Source organism: Salmo trutta, chromosome 9 (genome assembly GCF_901001165.1).
Source record: "Salmo trutta chromosome 9, fSalTru1.1, whole genome shotgun sequence".
NCBI lineage: Eukaryota > Metazoa > Chordata > Actinopteri > Salmoniformes > Salmonidae > Salmo > Salmo trutta.
Window position 1 is genome coordinate 4,219,709 of NC_042965.1, and position 22,041 is coordinate 4,241,749.

Below are 22,041 nucleotides of genomic sequence, written 5' to 3' on the forward strand. Positions count from 1 at the left end.
TGGTTGTAGAATTTAACATCTCTTTTCTGGATTTTGATAATTAGCAGGTATCTGCATGAATTATTTGGTGTTTTACGTTGTACACAGAGGATCATTTTGGTGTTTGACCCATTTTGGGAATTCTTGGTTGGTGAGCGGACCCCAGACCTCACAACCATAAAGGGCAATGGGTTCTATAACTGATTCAAGTATTTTCAGCCAGATCCTAATTGGTACGCCAAATGTTATGTTCCTTTTGATGGCATAGAAGGCCCTTCTTGCCTTGTCTCTCAGATCATTCACAGCTTTGTAGAAGTTACCTGTGGCGCTGTTTTTCGTGTGCTCTTGGGCAACTGTGTCTAGATGGAATTTGGATTTGTGGTCATGGGAACTGGACCTTTATTGGAACAGCCCTTATTTTTGTCTGACTGAGATTCACTGTCAGGGCCCAGGTCTGACAGAATCTGTACAGAATATCTAGGTGCTGCTGTAGGCCCTCCTTGGTTGGGGACAGAAGCACCAGATTATCAGCAAACAGTAGACATTTGACTTCAGATTCTAGTAGGGTGAGGCCGGGTGCTGCAGACTGTTCTAGTGCCCTCGCCCTCGTTGAAATATATGTTGAAGAGGGTGGGGCTTAAACTGCATCCCTGTCTCACCCCACGGCCATGTGAAAGAAATGTGTGTGTTTCTTGCCAATTTCAACCGCACACTTGTTGTTTGTGTACATGGATTTTATAATGCATGTTTTTCTCCCAACACCACTTTCCATCAATTTGTCTAGCAGGCTCTCATGACAAATTGAGCCGAAAGCTCTCTCTCTCTCGATGCTAGTTTACAATGAGAAAGACCTTCCTGTGGGCAAGGAAAGGGTATAGGGCTGTGGGACATTGGTAAGGCCATCAGGAACAACAGAGAATACGGGGAGAATGTGCGTATGGAGGGAGAGAGGGAGGCTTATAGCGGGCTCGGACTAGGTAAAACAGTACAACACTACAAGGACACATACATACTTCAAAGGGCAAGGCAGTGTGGGTAACCCACGGCAGGCAGGGCATTACTACTTACAGAAACAAAACAAACATCACACACACACACACACACACACACAGACCACCCCCAGAAAGGAGAGAAAGACAGTGAGGCAGGAAGAAAGAGCAAGAGAGAACAGAGAGACCGAGAGAGGCAGAGCAAGGTCAGTCAGAACACAAAGCTGCAGGGGCAATGTGTTTGTACACTTTGTGAAAACACAACTCTGAAAGAAAGAGAGAGAAAAGATAGGAGAGAGAGCAGAGCCCCTTTTGCCTCATCATTACAATGAAGTGCATAGAAAACAAAAACCGATCCATCCTAAACCCTCAAACCACTCGTACACACACACACACACACACACAGTACCAGGGCCAAGGGATGTTTACCGAAGATGTAGCTTTACAACCTGAACTGGAGCGACTCAGAGACATCAAAGGCAAGGCCAGAGCCTATGATCGCAGTACGGCCTCCACTGATACACAAGCACACACCAGACACACACGGGGGACACGGACTGTTCACTTCAAGAACCACCACAGATGTTTCTCTGTCCATCAAAACCTACAGATAGGATACATGATTTCCAAACGGGGCTCTATAGTACATAGCGAGGGTAGCGAGTCCCTCGGTGGCATTGTGCATGTGCGTGCCTGCGTGGGCGTGCTTGTAGGTTGATGCCGAGATGACTGACGGCAGGCAGGGGCAATAACACAGTGGCATATGGCGCGCCTGGTAACCGCAAACTTGACATAAGCGCAAACAACTCAGCCGAGCGTGTCCCAGTCCTAAGAGGGTTAAGGGATAGGCTGTCAGCATATGGGAGGATAATAACACATATCACTGTGACGATAACACGCTTTAGGCCGCATGTCAACTTTAAAAAGACGGAAAAGGAGAGAAAATACATAGGCTGATGACTCCGACAAAACACTTGACAACGTCTCGAGACGAACCGAGTGAGAGGGAGGGAGGGAGGTAGAGTTTGAAACGGATGAGGGCGTTGAAACACGCACACATAGAAAACTACCAACAAACACACCAGGTGCTCAGGGTCATTCCACGCGTCTCCTGTAGTTGACCCTGGGTGCTTCTGACCTGTAGTGACACCAAAGACAGAGAGGGAAATACTGATAACACCTCTTTACTGACTCCATCTCAGGGCCACTCTCTGTCTGTCTCTCACACGCACACACAGACATGCAAAAACGCACCCATGGACACACACACAGAGAAAGAGATACAGAGAGAGAGAGAGACAAAGAGAGCGATACAGAGTGAGATAGAGAGAGAGAGAGAGAGATACAGAGCGAGAGAGAGAGAGAGAGGTACAGAGAGAGAAAGAGAGAGCGAGAGAGAGAGGTACAGAGAGAGAAAGAGAGAGCGAGAGAGAGAGGTAGAGAGAGAGAGAGATACAGAGCGAGAGAGAGCGGTACAGAGAGAGAGAGATGCAGAGAGAGAGACAGAGATATATACAGAAGAGATACAGAGAGAGAGAGATACACAGAGAGACAGATACACAGAGAGACAGAGAGACAGAGAGACAGAGAGACAGAGAGACAGAGAGACAGAGAGACAGAGAGAGAGAGAGAGAGACAGAAGAGATACAGAGAGAGAGCGATAGAGAGCAGCCTTATCTACAAGCCCTGACACAGAAAACCCTCAGCCTATGACCAACCATAAACCCAACTGACCTTTGGAGGAATGCATGAACACACATACACACAAACACAAACTCGCAAACCAACTGGGCCTTCGGGGTGAACACTCTCACCCTATAGTGACACACACGGACAAAAACGTGCCCACACAATCACACACCCTTCCCGAGAAAAGCCTGCCCACATAAACAGATCAAAGATAGGCCCTATCTTATGCCCATACGGTACAAAGAAAGACAAGCAAGCAAGCAGCCATGCACACACACACACACACACACACACACACACACACAGAGCACCTGGTCGTGGGAGGTGGGGGAAACAGAGAAAGGAGAGGTGTCAGTGTGTCACTATAATTAACCTAGTTGATCGCTGACACCCTGTGTGTGTGTGTGTGTGTGTGTGTGTGTATGTGTGTGTGTGTGTGTGGCAGAATGGTTCACAACGGCAGGATGAAAGGGAGAAGAGAGTGGAGGGAGAGGCAAAAGGAGGAAGAGAGGGAAAAAGCGCGAGGTAGAATGACAGGGGTGAGATGCAGGCAGATGCGCTGTCAAGGCTCTGGGGCTCTTGAGGGGTCTTGGCCAGGTGACACCGGCCCCAAAGCCCAGTACACACACGCACGCAGGGAGGCACGCACACACACAAACCTTCGACACAGCACAGATCATATTTCCGTTGAACTGCTCAATATAATGTACATGACAGTGTAAATTTCCATTCTAGCCTGCGTCTGTGTGTGTGTGTGTGTGTGTGTGTGTGTGTGTGTGTGTGTGTGTAGTACGCCTGTTTCAAGGACAGAGTCAACTCTCATTGGGGAGGCAGGACGCCCTATCTGAGTCAGATTACATGTCAAACACGGCTGTCCTATGAGCACCTAATGAATGCCTAATGAAGCCTTCATGAAGCCCTTGTGAAAGGCCTGGTCTCATGCCGGCAGCCAGATCTTTCTCCACAGAGGGAGGGCTAAAGCGGTTCACCGCGATGTTACGTGGTGTTGTTGTGTAACCTCTGCGCTGTTGCTGCAACCCCGTTAACCCCTATTTAAGCGATAAGTTCTCTCTCATCGATCAAGCCCTCGACCAGCGCGAACCGGGAGCACGTGTGGACGCTGCACACGCCTGGACTCAAACTTGACCTCTGGACTTCCTTGGTGGCTGACCGGGTGTCTGCTCCCCCCCATCCGCCTCCTCCCCAAACTCAATTTCCTCTGTCCAGCTCCGGCACCTCGTCTTCTCACCCCGGCAAGCCCAACGCCACGTGAAACCCCATGTAACATTAACAAGCAGAGGAAAGGACGGGGGGGGGGGGGGGGGGGGATCGATACCGGTGTTTTAGTGGTGAGTGTGTTCTCTGTGCCTGGCCTCAGTGGAGTGTTCCCAGGAAGACAGTGAGCAGGAATCCACCACACACACACACACACTGCCTCGGGCGCTCTGGAAGAGAGTCTAAACAAGACCGTCCCAGCGGGACACACACACACACACACACACACACACACGCTACACACACACTGCCCCGCAGCTGCAAACGACCTACTACCCACCTCACACACTGCTGCCTTGATGATATCATTTGTTAATTTGGACCAAAAAAAAAAAGCTATTATCAACACTGGGGCTAATAAATGCATATTTCCGAATAATGTTTCACCACTCAGATCAAAGTTTTTTTTCCCATTTCTTTTTTGTTCTATCCATCCTGCAGCTAGATAGCTTGTTTCTGTTTCAAGCAGCGTGAGTCGCTCATCGTTTTCTAGTACTGTCTGTGTGTGTGTGTGTGTGTGTGTGTGTGTGTGTGTGTGTGTGTGTGCCTACATCTGTGTGTCAGCACTGTGTTTATTCTTATTCCTTGTCCGTGTCTTCAGAAATCATATTTTGTTTGTTTCCCTAAAGGGGACAGGAAGCCAGAGGAAGTGCTGCTTTTTTTCTCTGTCCTTTTCTGACTGACAAATAAATGGTTCCAGAAAAGGAAGACAAAATGAGACCATAATCAATACAGAGCTGGGGGGGGGAAGCCACACACGCAGACAGACACGCACTCACACACGCACGCACACGCAGACAGGCACGCACTCACACACGCACGCACGCAGCAATCTAATCCTGGAAGGAAAAAAAAAAACTATAAACTCCAAACACACACGCTTAATATGCAAATACACACTGAGCATGGTGTTCCATTGTTCATAAAGACGCAGAAGAGAGGGGGGGTGGGGGGGGGGGGGTGAAACCCTGTGATGAGAGATTCACCGCAGCACTGTTAAGATAGGGAATACGACCACAAAATAATGTTTTCTCCCCTTCTGATCAATTTTTAATTTGGCCTGTGCAGGCGAGCTCTTCCCGGGTCTAGGCTGGTAATAATTGGGTTTTATTGACAGCTGCTGTCCCGCGGGAGGCTATTTAAAAGAGGTTTAACCCCAGAGCAAGTCTCAGCCTCTGCTGCCTTTGAAGGCGTCAAGTGCATTGATTTTTACTGCAGGAAACGCTGCACATTCCACCTGGAGATATGGGTCCCATGCAGGGCCTCAATTACAAGGCCAGCTCAGACCAGCCCATCCTCTGACCCCTTCACGCACGGCACAGCACACTCCTTCGATGCTACCCTCCCAGAACCCCAGAGAGGCTCGATAACCCCAACCCCTAAACACACACACCACACACATGCCCTTCTTGTACATGCATACAAACATCATAACCTAACCCCCAAAGACCAGCTTCCACCATGATCACCAGATGAGAGAAAAAAAACGCCCTAAGATTTACACACAAGCAACGTACACGGCTATTTAATGCAGAGAGCAGTCAGAGAACACACACACACACACACACACAGGAGAGCTCAGGGCTAGGGGGTAAAAAGCGGGGATTTGAGGAGAAAATGGGGAGGGAGAGTAGGAGAGAGCAAGAGAGAGCGCGAGAGAGAGAGAGAGAGAGAGAGAGAGAGCTGCTGGTATACAGTATCACAAAGCGACGAAGTCAAGAAGCAAATTTTGAAAAAGACATCAATCCTGGAAAAAAAGAAAAAAAAAAGCAACATGACAGAAATTAAACAAGATTCCTGTGTTTGAGTTCAGCCCGCTTCCCTGCCCCCTTTCAGCCTCCCATTGAAATTCTGGGCAGATACAAACCCCTAGGCTTTTGACACACTTTTGAAAACACCACACCCCCATCTTTCTTTCCAGCAAGTCTCCAGTGCCGAGCCTAACTGACTAGAAAGAGCAAGGAGGGGGCGGGGAGAGAGGAGGGTGTATGGATCTGGTTTTTTATTAAATACTTTATTTTCAATGAAATGCAGTTGCTTGTTTTTTTTTGGGGGGGGGGGGTTCAAGGCTTTTTCCTTTCTTACTGTGAGTGAGTGTGTGTGTGTGTGTGGAGCAGGAGTGAGGGTTGAGGGATTGACTTAAGGGGGTTGTTAAGGTGTGTGTGTGGGGGCGGGGGGGTGCACTGCAGGGAGAAAGGGGGGTGTCGTGAAGGGGACCGGGGGGGGGGGGGCTAGAGGCAGGGGTCAAAGATACATTCTAAACCAATCAGAAAAAAAACGAATATGCTAAAAATATGGATTGGGAGAGGGAATGTGTGGGGATTCAAAAAGTAAGAGAAAGAGATGCATGGCTAAGGCTACAGCAGAGTTACTGTATGTATTGCTGCTGTCAAATGCTCCTTTTCACTCCCTCCTGCGCTCCAAACGCCACTGGGAGAGAGCAGCTTCCTGCCCCAGCCAGGTCACCTGACACACAAGTCAGTATTCAACATCCATCCATGTCTGAGGACGTCGGGAGACGACGTGGAAACTGGCCACTAGGGGCAACAGGGAGCGCTATCACCTTCAAATTGGTAATCCAGTGACAGGAAGTTGTTTGAGATTTTTTGTTTTGAGCGTATCCCAAATCTGAACTCTAACCTTAACCAGATTTCGGAGTTAATGCCTAAACTTAACCTTACACACTTTAACATTTGGAACGTAGATGAATGTCTAACGCTGACATGAGACTGTGAGAGCTAGTTGTCCTACCCACAATCCCTCCATCCATACGGGAGACCAGGTGCGTGTGCGTTTGTGTTAGGCTTGGGCGGTATACAGTATATACAGTTGAAGTCGTTTTTCAACCACTCCACAAATTTCTTGTTAACAAACTATAGTTTTGGCAAGTAGGTTAGGACATCAACTTTGTGCATGACACAAGTAATTTTTCCAACAATTGTTTACAGACAGATTATTTCATTTATAATTCACTGTATCACAATTCCAGTGGGTCAGAAGTTTACATACACTAAGTTGACTGTGCCTTTAAACAGCTTGGAAAATTCCAGAAACTGATATCATGGCTTTAGAAGCTTCTGATAGGCTAATTGACATCATTTGAGTCAATTGGAGGTGTACCTGTGGATGCATTTTAAGGCCTACCTTCAAACTCAGGGCCTCTTTGCTTGACATCATGGGAAAATCAAAAGAAATCAGCCAAGACTTCAGAAAAAAAATTGTAGACCTCCACAAGTCTGGCTCATCCTTGGGAGCAATTTCCAAATGCATGAAGGTACCATGTTCAGCTGTACAAACAGTAGTACGCAGGTATAAACACCATGGGACCACGTAGCCGTCAACACGCTCAGGAAGGAGACGCATTCCGTCTCCTAGAGATGAACGTACTTTGGTACGAAAAGTACAAATCAATCCCAGAACAACAGCAAAGGACATTGTGAATATGCTGGAGGAAACCGGTACAGAAGTATCTATATCCACAGTAAAACGAGTCCTACATCGACATAACCGGAAAGGCCGCTCAGCAAGGAAGAAGCCACTGCTCCAAAACCGTCATAAAAAAGCCAGACAACGGTTTGCAACTGCACATGGGGACAAAGATCATACTTTTTGGAGAAATGTCCTCTGGTCTGATGAAACAAAAATACAACTGTTTGGCCATAATGACCATTGTTATGTTCGGAGGAAAAAGGGGGATGCTTGCAAGTCGAAGAACACCATCCCAACCATGAAGCAGGGGGTGGCAGCATCATGTTGTGGGGGTGCTTTGCTGCAGGAGGGACTGCTCCACTTCACAAATTAGATGGCATCATGACGGGGGAAATTATGTGGATATATTGAAGCAACATCTCAAGACATCAGTCAGGAAGTTAAAGCTTGGTCGCAAATGGGTCTTCCAAACGGACAATGACCCCAAGCATACTTCAGAAGTTGTGGCAAAATGGCTTAAGGACAACAAAGTCAAGGTATTGGAGTGGCCATCACAAAGCCCTGACCTCAATCCTATAGAAAATTTGTGGGCAGAACTGAAAAAAGCGGATGCGAGCAAGGAGGCCTACAAACCTGACTCAGTTACACCAGCTCTGTCAGGAGGAATGGGCCAAAATTCACCCAACTTATTGTGGGAAGCTTGTGGAAGGCTACCCAAAACGTTTGATCCAAGTTAAACAATTTTAATGGCAATGCTACCAAATACTGATTGAGTGTATGTACACTTGTGTCTCACTGGGAATGTGATGAAAGAAATAAAAGCTGAAATAAATCCTTCTCTCTACTATTATTCTGACATTTCACATTCTTAAAATAAAGTGGTGATCCTAACTGACCGAAGACGGAATTTTTACGGGGATTAAATGTCAGGAATTGTGAAAAACTGAGTTTAAATGGATTTGGCTAAGGCGTATGTAAACTTCCGACTTCAACTGTATCCTGGGATGATTTTAGGAGATAAAGAAGAGTGCGTTCTTCATTTCATCCGTCATATTCTTTTTCATTATGAAGCTTACTGGTAGTCCCATCACATGGTGTGTGTTTACAAGCACACAATGACGAGAGTCACTCACCGTTGTGCACCACCCACAAGGTGATTTAGTTACCGTATGGAATTCACAACTAAATGTTTGCCAGCTAGATATCTTCTAACTATTATTAAGTAAACTGTCTAAAATGTTCTAAATGCTCTGCAGTTGTGCATTTGGTTAGCTTCTTGCAAAATCAAGCTTCTCTTGCTAAAAGCAAGAGAAACCTCTCCTGGATCAAAAGCCTTGCTGCCTTATATTTGTTTTGTGCGAGTAGCAAACTGGGAGTAGCATTTTTGAGTTACTTGTGTAACTTTATGAGCCGGAATGCCTGTCCAGCAAAACGTTTATATCAGACACTGTATAAAATGTTCGCTATGCGCTCATTAGCATTTAGCTAGCATTCCCTATGGGATGTGACATGTACTTGTTAGCATTGCTAACCTTCAGATTACAGAGGCTCAGTTGGGTTTGAAATTGCGGCCCTTGTGTTCAGTGCCAATATTACCGAATATCCTAGGATGACAAGGTCGGTATGAAGGTATGGCAATCTGGATACCGCCCAAGCCTAGTTTGTGTGTACTTGTGGGTGTGCGTTTGCCTAGTTGCATGTTTTCCTGAATATTGCAGACAGTATGCGACAGCATTACCTATCGCTCCCCTTCAACCATGAATGACAACAGTGTTTGAGTACTGCACCAATCCACTCACAATCCCAGGTAACTACTAGAACCCAGCACTGCTAAACACATCCTGCCCACATCCTCTTCTCTCTTTCTCTCTTCTTTCTTTCCCCTTTCCCTCTCTCTCTCTTACCTCTGGTCGGTTGTCCTCTCTTTTCTACCTTCCTTCCTTTCTCTCCCGCTCTCTCTCTCTCTCTCAAAATGCAGCCTTGACAGGGCCAGAAGGTAATGATACAGCTGCCATGACGCAACAAGCAGACCTGTCCACTGTCAAGAATTGAAATCATGAAGGAATAAGCTGTCATTAAGAGGGCCTCTCCCTGCAGTGGAGCTGTCAGCCGGCTGCCTCCCTCCACCCCTCTCTCCTCTCCTGCCTCCCGACTCTGCCTGTGCTGCCACTGGGGCCCGCGCTGGAGTGGGCTCCCCTCGCCTGTCACTTTACAGCCAGGCTCTGGGAATAGCGCCACTTCCACACCATCCGCAACAACTGTGCCGAGTGTGAGGGAGGGTGGTGTGAGTGGTGGAGTGTGTGTGTGTGTGTGTGTGTGTATATACGTGTGTGTGTGTGTGTGCATGCTCTGTGTGTGTTAGTATGGATACATGTGTTTCTGTGTGTGAGTATGGATACATGTGTCTGTGTGTGCGTGTGTACAGCACAGTGTACTCACACATGCAATATCTTAGTAGTCATAAACGGGAAGGTATAGCGATCATAACTGGGCGTCAATTTTTTTTGGAAACCAAACACTCAGACATTGCTTATTTAATTGTCATAGTCTTGGCAAACAGTGTGATAGCTTGTCATAGACATAGGTCCAGCATACTTGTTATCCATAGTGGACGCTGCAGCTAGTCGTTTTCACTGTGGCTACTGATATAGCCTAAAGGTTGGCTTCCCAGAAATAAGTGTGTTTTGAGTCTGATGGTGAGAGCCAGAGAAGGTTGCCCTCAGATTCACCCTGATGGGGGAGAGGCACATGCCCGGTCAGGCGGAGGAGGGGGGGGGGGGCGTCTGGGGTCTGATTAACCAGCGCAAACTCCTTTTCCCACAATCCACGGCTTTGCCAGAACTGATCCCATTGGACAGGAGGCCGGGGCTAAGTGTGGCTTCAAAGGAGGACGGAGAGGAATGAAAAGTGGGGGTTTTCTACCGCTGACACATACATGGTGTGAATTCCCCCCTCTGCCCGGCGATATGGCTGCGTGTGCGTGGGTGCATCCATGTGTGTGTGTATTGAATGGCTAAAGGCTTCCTTTGTCTCCATTAGAACACACTGGTAATGACGGTGGACTGCACGGTTCCTCTGCATCTCGTGGTAGTACACACGAGACAGGTCCAACAGGGGTTAACACAGGTAGTCAGGTGGGGGGGGGGGGGGGGGGGGGGGGGGAATTGCCTTTGTTAGAAAACAGAATAACAGTTTATTATAGCATAGCACCATTCTGGCACGGTTACCACATAAGGAGAGGGAACACCTAAGACCCTAAATCAGTACCGCCTACACTTTAGCCTCCTCAGACAGTTCACACTCCGCCGTTCAATATCCTGGACACTTCAGCTCTCTGTGGCTGTACAGCTCTCCAAGAGAGGAGTCTTCCAGACAGGAAGGGGAGAAAATGAGAGAAGAGTGGAGGACATGATGAATCTGCAGTGTGAAGAGGTTCTACTTGATCTCCTGGTCGGCTATGCGTTAATCAGCCCACCTGAGATAACATCTCCTCGTAGAGTCGGGCTAGAGCTCCCACTCAGGTAGTCAGAGAGGGAACTGTCTGTCTGCCTGTCCGTCTGCCTCGCTTCCCCTAACCACGGAACCAGAGTTTTTCCTGGTCTGGTCACATGGTCAGGGAATAACTCCTGGCTTTCCTCCTAACACCTTTGCAACTCAGAGGCCACATCTTGGGTCAGTTTAGCATTTTCCCTACTAACGGTTAAGGTTGTGATTGGGAGAGGAGGAACTGATCCTAGATCTGTACCTAGGGGGAATTTCACTAGGAAGCGCTAACAGTAGTGGCTAATAGGTATCCAGCTCCATCCCAGAGCGGAAGGACTTCCTGTAAATGCCATGATGACGATGTGTCAAAGGAGTAAGGATACAGCTCCTTGTTTTATCATGATGAATGGACACGGCTACACTCACAGCGGTCTCTATATCTCGCCTGTCACTTTGCGTCTGAGGAACGCAACTCTCCGGGCAAATGTAATAATAACCAGTCGTACTGTAACACACACACACACACACACATCTCTGCTCCAGTCGCGCCGGCAAATAAACCTGGCCGTCTGCGCAAGTCTTTATGACATTTAGAAGGCGGGAGAGAGAGAGAAAGCAGGGATCTCCCCTAAGTCAATTTGAACGGTGGGCCGATTAAATTAGGCAGGTAGCTTAGGCCAGGTTGACAAATGAGCGCTGTGATGAGGGGGGAAATAAGAGTGTGGAAAACCTGGGGCTTCCGGCACGCTGACGCAGTCCTGCCGTACACAAGGGCACGGGGAGAAGAAATGAGAATCTAAATTACACTTCACACAACATCGGCATCACGGCTCGCGCTAAAACTTCACCTGGGTTTACACATTATGGATGGAAGTCTGCGGAGGAATGTGGCTGCCCTAAAATAGGGGTTTTCATTGGAGAGAGCCCTAACAAAACAATAGAATACCTCTCTGTGTCAGAGATGGAAGTGAAAGGAGAGATTCCAGGTGGTCTCAAAGCTTCCCGAGGCCCTTAGGCCTAGTTGACTCCTTAAGGCCTTTCTTCACTACCTCACATCACCACCATTATTTACAACATACTACCCAAACCTTGGGTATTTCTAGGGTACATGCTGAAGGAGGGCACGGCCGGGATGCCTTCCAAGGGTCTTCGAGTAAGAGGGGGAGTGAGAGCGAGACAGAGAGAGGTAGAAAGAGAAAGAAAGAAAGAGAGGGAGGTAGAGAGAGAGAAAGATGCAGAGAGAGAGATAGAGAGTGTGTGTGTGTGTGTGTGTGTGTGTGTGTGTGTGCCGTGTCGAGAGGGGAGCCATGCTGATCAGGGAGCACGGTGGTGTGAAGCTGAGGGCTGACCTGCAGACTGAGGGCTGACCTGCAGCTAAGACTCCACACACAGACAGACAGACAGACAGACAGACAGACAGACAGACAGACAGACAGACAGACAGATCACAGCCTAGAACACTGAACTGCAGCGCTGCAGCTGGCAGTGTCACACAGGGGAATACAAAGAGAGAGATAGAGAGGGGGGGTGGGGGATTGAACAAGATGCATGTATAGAAATAGGCTACAGGCCTGCATACTCTCACAATAACCCGTTTATAAAATGACAAAGTATTCAACACAAATCAAAATGAAACCAAGACATATATACACCACAGAAACAACACAGAATCACATGTTCAATGTCCCTTACACACACACACACAAACATTCGCAGCCTAGACGGATCTAAAAAGCCCCGGCCAAGCTACAGCCCTAACCAACCAGGCTACCATATGTCACAAGGCCACACCCAGGTCTGCCATTGACGAAGACAAACAAGACTCATACCTAAACGCAATCTGCAGAGCCCACCCCATGGTTACCGCATGGTTACCCCAACCACCTCTGCCAACCTAACACCTCTGTACCCCTGGCAGGTTAAACCCCCCAGTGTCACCCGGGTGGGCGGCGGCCCTACCTCCTGGGCGCGGGTGATGAAGGGGATCTGTGTTCCTGAGTCAAGGTCTTGGTTGATGATGAGGCGTCGTGCCCACTGGCCGGCCCGGACCACCCCGCACCCCTGGATGAGCACCAGCAGCTTGGTAGGGTTGGACATGCCATCAGCACTCATGTAGATGAAACTCCTGGGCTCCTCCTCTGTGGCATCCACCTGGTCACATGACACAGTATCATCCTTTCATTAGTGCGGCAATTTAAACAAATATGTAATCAAAATCATGTTCAGAAGTACAGTACTCGGAAGGAAGCATGGCCTTGTTAGCATGTTTTTGGGAGGCGGGTGGGTGGGACGGGGGACGGAGGGTCTGACATCCTGCGTAGTAACGAATAAGGCCTTTAAAAAAATGTCCAATGCGTGTGTCCTCAACTGCCCTTGGATGGACGAGGTCCCCAGTGTGCCCAGAGGAATCTCCGAGGAGACACGCACTGTCCGTAAAAACCATGGGTGGCAGCTGCAAGAACTTAATCCAAGCAGACAAAGAAAAAGGGGAGGGGGCGAAATCTCAGCCTTTCTTCTCTTTCTTTCTCTTGTTCCCTCCTTCTATACTTGGCCCTGGTTAATCTGCTTCAAATCTGCGGTCACAAGTTCAACTCGAGGCAGGTGGACGGACCCACCACTACCCCACGCCCGCGTGCGCACACACTAGAACAGTGCGATATTCCGGCGGAATAACGAGATAAATAAGGCAGGCAGAGTGTAAAAGTGTACAGGTGTAATAAAAACTGGGTTAGCTTGGTGATTTATAGGTTGTTAGTGCCGTTAACGGCTACTCCCTGCCCCAGAACAACAGAGGTCGTAAACATCCACTATGAACGGGGGGTAGAGAAATGCTAAGAGGAAGAAGGACCAATCTTCCTCCTCAGAAACGAAGAGCAACGGGGGGGGAAGTCAAGCCTGTGTTGAATGTTGGGATGAGCAGAGAGCAAGAATGCGCCAGTGACAGCGAATAAAGTCCCTTTGAGCGCATTTGAATGCAAAACAGATTAAGCAACAGCTTTTCCTGACTCAGAGACGACGTGTCACAAATACAGTTCATTTGTTGAGGAGACACTTTTGGACAAAGAGAGAGAAAGAAAAAAAAAGCTTATTTCCTTCTCTCCGATCCTAGTTTTCCGGGGGACACTCAATATCATAATCATTCTCGGAAGCCGACGCATTTACGTCAACTTTCACGTTTAATATCCCCTATAATCTTTAAAAGGCCTGAACGCCTCGTTTTTTTCCCCTCACTCGCAAATACTTACCGGCACGATTTCCTTTGTCAAGTTGCACTTTGTCTCCAGCAGTTGGTAAACATAATGCGTGATGATCTGAAAGACAAAGAAAAGAAAAAAAAAAACAGAAATCTTTATTCGCAACGAACACAACAACGGCACAGTTTGCGGTACACACCTCATGTTGACGTCACTTCCAAATCCATGTACAGCAACACAGCAAGAACAGCACGCAGCTTGAGTGAATAATCCTGTACTTTTACTTGGTTCGTGTTCACAGTGTATAGTCAGTGTATTTGGCCCCTAGACAGACAGGCGGTATTGTATGTGTGAGCTAATTGAAAGTGTTTGGAGTTGGGACGTGCCCGTGCTCTTGGAGCTCAGAGGGAATGGAGGGAATAGAGGGAATGGAAGCCAAGGGAGGAAATCTGTGATACAAGCACCGAGCTGATGTAAGACATGTTTATCCTCCCAGCCACGGCACTGAGGAACTTGTATACAGTGCAATTTCAACCCCAGGCCAACGGTTTCATGGTTCAATGACATCAACAACTTTCTTTCTTTTTAACCCCGTCTCCTCCCCTTTCTCTCGCTCCCTCCCGTTCGGACTCCTCGGCAGCTGAAAACATAAGGGCTTTTGTGGCGTCGTTTTGTTTGGAAGCGAATGAGAGAGGGATGAGGGATGAGGGAGGAGGAGAAATAACTTTCTGCCGGTCGTGTTTTGGCGTGTTTGTAGCGGATGATGATGATGATGTCTCAGCTGTGGGGGTTTGGGGGTATTAATCAGACGTGCCCAGCCTGGCATGGAGGTGCGGCGATGTGGTCTTGTGGCCCAAGCCGGGTGGGCGAGGACAAGGGTTGTGTGGTGTGGCATGGTGTTGGTGAGGTCTGTGGCGTCTGGGGGACGTCTGCTGTGACCACAGGGACAGCTGGACAGGCCAGAGTCAGGTCCCTCCCCGTCCTCTGTGTTTGTGTTCGCTTTAGCCGGACTCCCTGGAGCCGCACAGGAAACCAAGGGGCTGGGAGGGAGAGACGGGGCGCCGTGGAGGAAGAGCGTGTCAGGTCTGAGCCCTGAGACACACAGGCACACACAAACTGAGTGACCAATGTCACACTGTTGCCTAGGTACTTAAACCTATTTACATCGGTACAATACAACATAGTTTTGGGGTATGGGTGTACTACCAGATAGCAGTATGGTACAGTCACAGGATCCAATACTCCACAACATTGCACAGAGTTAAACCAATACCTAGTTCAGTATTCAAAGCCCACAGTCTCCTCTAAGCAAAGTCAGAGGGAAAAGGCTAATACCAATCATTATAACCACATGCTCTTTTAAAGCCAAAAGAAAGTCATTGCTAACCTGATTATGTGTCTAAAGAAACACATTATGGACAAATGATGCCATGAGATATGATTAGGAGGGATTAGCCAATCGCAGGCCTGGCGGACAGACCAAATGAGATGACAGATTTGACCATTTGACCCGCTAGATGAGGAACGCTCCGAACACTAAGAGATATAGCTGTGGCCACATCAGCTAATTCACTAAATGTCAGGCTCCCTGATGAAGACTAAAATGATTGCGAGGCTCAATATGCAAGTTTTTAATGGCATCAATAACCCTAGCAGGAAATTTCATTTGTGCTACATTATTTGTTCAGCGCCTCAGGTGGCCTGAAAACCATCTGATGTGGAAAAAGATAAGGAATGGGGAGGTGGGGGAGGGGGGCTGAGAGCGAGGGTGGACTGAGAGCACGTGTGTGAGTGTGGGTGTGTGTGAGTGTGGGTGTGTGTTCGCGAGCACGCATATGTAGGCAGAGCATGCATGAAGCATAGTGTATATGTTCTGTTTCGTGTGTGTGTCCGTCCGCCGGTACACAGAGGTCTTTGTTCAGGTTGACAGACAGGCCCAGGGTCAGGATACAGGGGCTTGCTGATTGGAGTCAGATGAGGAAGCACAGCTCTGAGATCAGTATCACTCCAGGCCCGGATGAGAGAGAGAGAGAGGGAGTGCACACACAAGCCCAAAATAACAAACCCCACAGAGGACTTTTTAATTCATTTTACCCTTATTTATTATTTTACAAGGTAAGCTGACTGAGAACACATTCTCATTTACAGCAACGACATGGGGAATAGTTACAGGGGTGATGAATGAGCCAATTGGAACCTGGGGATGATTAGGTGACCATGATGGTATGAGTGACAGCTTGGGAATTTAGTCAGGACACCAGGGTTAACACCCCTACTCTTACAATAAGTGCCATGGGATCTTTTTTGACCACAGAGAGTCAGGACACCCGTTTAACATCCCATCCGAAAGACGGCCCCTCTACACAGGGCAACGTCCCTTATTACTGCCCTGGGGCATTGGAATATTTTTTGGGGGGACCATCCAACACCACTTCCAGCAGCATCTGGTCTCCCATCCAGGGACCGACCAGGACCAATCTTGCTTAGCTTCAGAGGCAAGCCAGCAGTGGGATGCAGTGTGGTATGCTGCTGGCTACATGGTCAACATAGATGACATGGTTACAGAGTCAAAATATTATATGCTGATGGGAGCTGTAACCACCACACACACACACACACAAACACACACAGGCAAAGAAGTGCAAACACACACACACACACTACAAGAAACTTCACTACTACGAGAAAATGGCTACAATCGCCGCGTGGGCCTCAGCCATCTCTCTCTGCAGCCGATCAGCGGCATAAGCTACAGCACTTTGTCACATCATTAACACAGTGTTATTAGTCTTATAATGAAAGGCCTGGCCCTGCAGGTAGTGGAGGAGTGCTAAGTGGTTCTGTCTCTCTCTCCCTGGAGCCATGTCTGTCTGGGGCTGGCTGCTGGTGCTGCTGAGGTTGATTGTGATAGTGGGGGTGCACTCAACACTGACGAGGATTGGGGACATTTGGCTGATGCCCCCCCCCCCCCAAACAAACTGCCCAACTGTCAAAATTAGACGTACTGCCGGTATTACTTAAACTACTCGCTGTGGCAAAAATGACAGCGCGGCAAAGCGTGGCGAGGAAGATGAGGAGGAGGAAGACGCATGTACCCCTGACCCTGTTGAACCTGTGACATCAGTTGGATGATGTCTCCACATGTCTCTGAAAGCAGCGTAGCGCTCACCACCTCCACAGCCCAGCCAGGTAGCCCACATCCCAAGGTCTCTACTCATCAAGGCCGGGCGTTTCTAAACAGACCCTTCCGTCTCCCTTTCTCTGGGGGGGGGGGGGGGGGGCTATGTGGTTCGTTTGAGGGGAAGTGCTGTGGTGACGTACCCCACGGTGCCCCAGGAACCAGGAGGAGCAGAGAGGAAGGAAGGGTTTACAGGAGGGCTCAGTCTGTGGGGGGGGGGGGGGGGGGGGGGGGGGGGGGGGGGAGAGAAAGGTAATCCTAGGGAGCATGTGTGTGGCCGGTGCCAGCTCCCACTGCGGTAGACAGCTGAGATTGGAGGGAGGGAGGGTGGGTGACTGGCCTTGACCAAGCGCTTTCCACTGAGTGGGCGAGCGATAGCCCCCCCCTCAACGCCCCTCTCCTACCCTTCTCTTCTCTCTGCTGCCCACATCATCTCACCCCCCGGTTAAGGCCTTAATGAAGACCACTGTGATGGTAAGTCGATCTGTTTGTAAACTAACCTGGTGGAAAAACCCTCTTCAAACTAACAAGGGAGGGCCTTCCTCAGATAGAGAGGGAGAGGGGGGGTAGAATCCAGACCTCCCACATTGTGTAATGCTCTCTGATTACTCCAGTCATGCTTGGTCCAGCTGACCTCTCGAGGCGATAAGGAGATGATCCACCGGACATGGTGGTGGGGGGAGAGGAGGAGGGGATAAGGGTTACCGAAGATAACGGGGGGTGGAGGGAAAGGTGGGAGAGGAGGGGGTGAGTGTTGCCCCGGACAAGGAAGGTGGGGGGAAAGGTGGGGATGAGGGTACAACTAGGGTTGCAAAGCTATCAGTAATTTGCCAAAGTTACCAGCGTTTTCAACAATTTTGGTAATTAACAGAAAATCTATAGCAATCTCTCTAAATTTATACTTGAATATTTTTTTGTAACAATTATTCACATATTTTATTAATTTATTATATCTGTGTCCATATTGTCCATACAGTTATAGTGGATAGACCGTATGGTTCAATAGAAAACAGCCTAATTAATGAAAAAAGCATCTAATCAACAATGGCATTATTACCTCTGCAACTTGTCCAGCTATTTACTTTATTCACAACTGCCACCACCAGTTTGACGCCAAAATATTGACAACAAATACATACTGACACAGTCAAATAAATAACATTTTGTAAAAACAGTTATACATAAAGGATATTTCATGCTGAACTCCTCATATTAAACACCAATAGTATTCACTAAGTTGATGGTTTTTATTTAGGATCACGATTTACAGCGTTGTCATTCTCATTTAAAATCATCTTATTCAATTCTTTCATATATTTTACCTGTGATGATGCCACACAGAGGGCCAGAGATTATTACAGACGCCTGTGATAATCTGAAGTACCCAAAAAGGCCACTAGATGTCTTGTGATAGGTTACATAAAATCCTTGAAAGATACCAACATTCTGGTAGTTTACTGGTCATATTCTAAAGTTTCCAGTAAAATACCCTCCCTTTGCAACCCTAGTTACAACTGACATGAGGGGGTGGGGCGGGGAGATGGGAGGAGGAGGAGGTGAGGGTTACCCCAGGTCTGACCGTAGCTCAAAAGCCCAAACACAGACCACAAGTGGCTATGGAGCAGGCCTGCCCTGCTCTGTCCAGTGGTGGCTAGAGATGTGGGCCTGAAGAATGGGAGAGTGACCTCTACAGACTGTACTGGCTGGTTTAAGTATCGCTCTACCGCCACACTTCCCAAACACAGAGACAGAGAGAGACAGAGAGAGACAGAGAGAGACAGAGAGAGACAGAGAGAGACAGAGAGAGACAGAGAGAGACAGAGAGAGACAGAGAGAGAGACAGAGAGAGAGAGACAGAGAGAGAGAGACGAGAGCAGGCAGTCCGGAGCTCTCTCTAAAAGCCACTTACGCAGAGAGGAGGCACACGGCGACGATATCAAAGCTGTTTACATAATGAAAGTGAGGAGAGCTCGGCATGGTTACAGTGACAGGGCCCGGAAAAGAAACGCTTCTTCTTTACGGAAGAATAGAAAAAGATGAAGAAAATCCCCAAACAACAACAAAAAGACAACGGCAGCAGTAAAGCAAAGCTACAGGAGAAGAGAGCAAAAGGAAGAATAGTGTTTATTTTAAGGGTTGGCTTGTCTAACATCAGGCTGAGATTTAAAATAGAGTCAACTGTTGTCTTACTTCAACCCCCTCCCGTCTCCTTTTTTTATCAGTGGGGTGTATGGAAGAACAAAGCTGATGCACTCCCAAAGCAATTCCCACAAGGTCCCTGTGTTGTGTGTGCCTGTATCTGGGGGAAGTTTGTTCTCCGGAGAGAGGGAGGGAGAGAGGGAGGGGGGTGTCTGCATGGAGGCTCATCTCACTTCCTCTCCCGCTCTCCCTCCTCTCAGGCTACGCACTGTGCTGCGCTGCGCTCCTTAATGGCAGTCTAATGACCACCTCAGGTGTTACCTCAGAAGCCGGCCGAGGGATAATTCACTTTTAAAGTACGGCGCCGTGGCTGCCTGTGCTTAGGCTCTCCTCCCTTCCCCACCCACCCACCCTCCCTCCCTCCCTCCCTCCCTCTCTACCAGCCGCGCCGTGGGGTTCGAGGAGTGATGAGATGCGATAAATCAAGAGAGACAGCTGCCATTTTGCTCCTCTTTAGAGGGATCCTCTTAACTTCCAAAACAAAACGTCCGTGACTGATAGGCGTGTGTGGGCTCGCCGTTGCCATCGCACGCCCTGCTTCCCATCTCGCTCACGGGTACACAGTAGAGCAGAGGCCTACTGCTTCCTCCCCGGGTGGGTGAAGCTGGGCGTGTCTTTTTGCCATTTCATCATTACACTTCACTCCTTTGAAAACGTACCATGACCATACTCACGACTATATAAAATACCAGATTATATCAGCATGTACTGCTCATTTGGTCAATTCAACTGCATGTACAGCACACACAGGACCCACTGGTGTTCACTGCTAGGTTTGAGCTCGTCTTCGCAAAACTGGCTCTACTGTATAAAGGGATGAGCCAACGATACACACAGCGGAGAGAGAGAGAGAGAGAGAGAGAGACAGAGCGAAACACACAAAGAGAGAGAGATCTTCACAATACAGCCATCTGGCTGAGCCCAGGTTCATTAGAATATTGTGTGTGTGTGTGTGTGTGTGTGTGTGTGTGTGTGTGTGTGTGTGTGTGTGTGTGTGTCATCCCACAGATGCAGGGAGGTGGGGAGAAAAATCCTCATTTATTAACAGCTTAATTCAGCTCCATCTGGGCCTGGCATCATGCTTGTCATCTATCAGGGGGAACTATCACTTACAGCAACAATTACACTTTCACTGAGCCCTACACGGCCCAGGTCACCCTGATTCTACACACACAGGCATGCAAGAACGCGCGCGCATGCACACACACACACACACACACACACACAACCTCAAAGGTAATCCTGGAACACACACGCTCACGAATAGCTTATGAAGAACTGCAGAAGTGTGCATGCATGCACATGCACACACACACACACACACACTTGCTGAAATAGACAGACACAGCTCCAAGGGGTACTAGATAGCGTTCAATGATGCAGATCAAACAATGATCTCTCATTCGTGTGTGTGTGTGTGTGTGTGTGTGTGTGTGTGTGTGTAGTGGGTTCGGCTAAGACAATAGTGGGAGATATTAACAGGGGGAGAACGTGGATCGGCTGACTGAGCACGAGGCAGGCGTTTCAATTTCCCCCGCAGCCCCCAGAGGGCCCCCCCCCCCACACGCAGTAAGTTAATGCCTCCATCTCTCTCTGTTTTCCCGTCAATATCAACACCAGGACAGAACGGGTGAGGCTGAGGGGAAGGGGATAGCTGCTGGGCTACAACTAGCTTCAGTTCACTACCAGGTCGTGGTTCACTCAACGGTCAAATAAAATACATCTCCTTTGAAACAACGAACAGCACTAAATCACGATGGGAATATAACTAGCATACCGTCCCCCGCCGTGCCTACGTGTGTAGCGTAGCCTGGCGCTGCGTAGCGTAGCGATGCTGCCTGGGTTCCTGTCGTACTAATGGAGATGTCAGAGCAGGGATGCTCTTGCCCCTGTTCCCTGGCCGATGGAGGCTTTTTGATGCATTAGGTTTAATCTGGCTGACAACATGCAGAGAAGACCAGGGCTTTCACACACCCCACTCACACAGATACCAGAACAAACAGCCTTTAATCGCTGCACAAGGTCTTATCCAAACAGGGAGAACAGATGTGACGCTTCTGCCGTTCACATACACGAATGCACGCACGCACGCACACACACCCACGTATCCACAGGGATCGACACAATAGCAGTTTATTCAACAAACAGCACCTTAAATGATTGGCTTCGTGAGGCTGGTATTCAGAGGTTTTCAAACAACTCAATTCAATATGCTAATTCACCACAAACTGGGACATCATAAAAACCCGTTCATGTAGACTACAGTGAAGGATTTGTGCTCCTTGGAAAGATCTTCGCATTGAGCTGTAAAATATATAAATAAAATGAGAATACTTATTAAAATCTGGGCCCACAATGCAATGCCCCTGCATTCAACCCCAGCTGCGAATCTTTCCTCTACGCCGGCCATCGAGGCATCGTCCGCCCATTCAGACGAGGCTGAAGTGCAAATTGGACATCTGGTGCTGTGATGCCTCTCACAATGTGGCCGCCATTTCTCCCTAGCACTGCACTGTCATAGCTAGCTCTGCTCTGAAGACTGGCAGGGCCATAGAAGAGAGGGAGGGAGGGAGAGCGAGAGACACAGAGGCAGAGAGCAACAGAGAGAGACAGAGAGAGATAGATA

At 48.5% G+C, this 22,041-nt stretch overlaps 1 protein-coding gene across 5 annotated transcripts in view; it reads right to left on the reverse strand.

Annotated features, from left to right (window-relative positions):
- Nucleotides 1-22,041, reverse strand: part of arb2a (ARB2 cotranscriptional regulator A) — a 198,225-nt gene that overhangs the window by 167,232 nt on the left and 8,952 nt on the right. For all 5 annotated transcript variants that reach the window (XM_029762143.1, XM_029762144.1, XM_029762146.1 and 2 more), the window contains exons 5-6: nucleotides 14,090-14,155; nucleotides 12,804-12,995 (exon numbers count right to left, since the gene is read on the reverse strand). In XM_029762143.1, coding sequence (XP_029618003.1) covers nucleotides 12,804-12,995; nucleotides 14,090-14,155 — 258 coding nt within the window. The remainder of the gene's footprint in view (nucleotides 1-12,803; nucleotides 12,996-14,089; nucleotides 14,156-22,041) is intronic.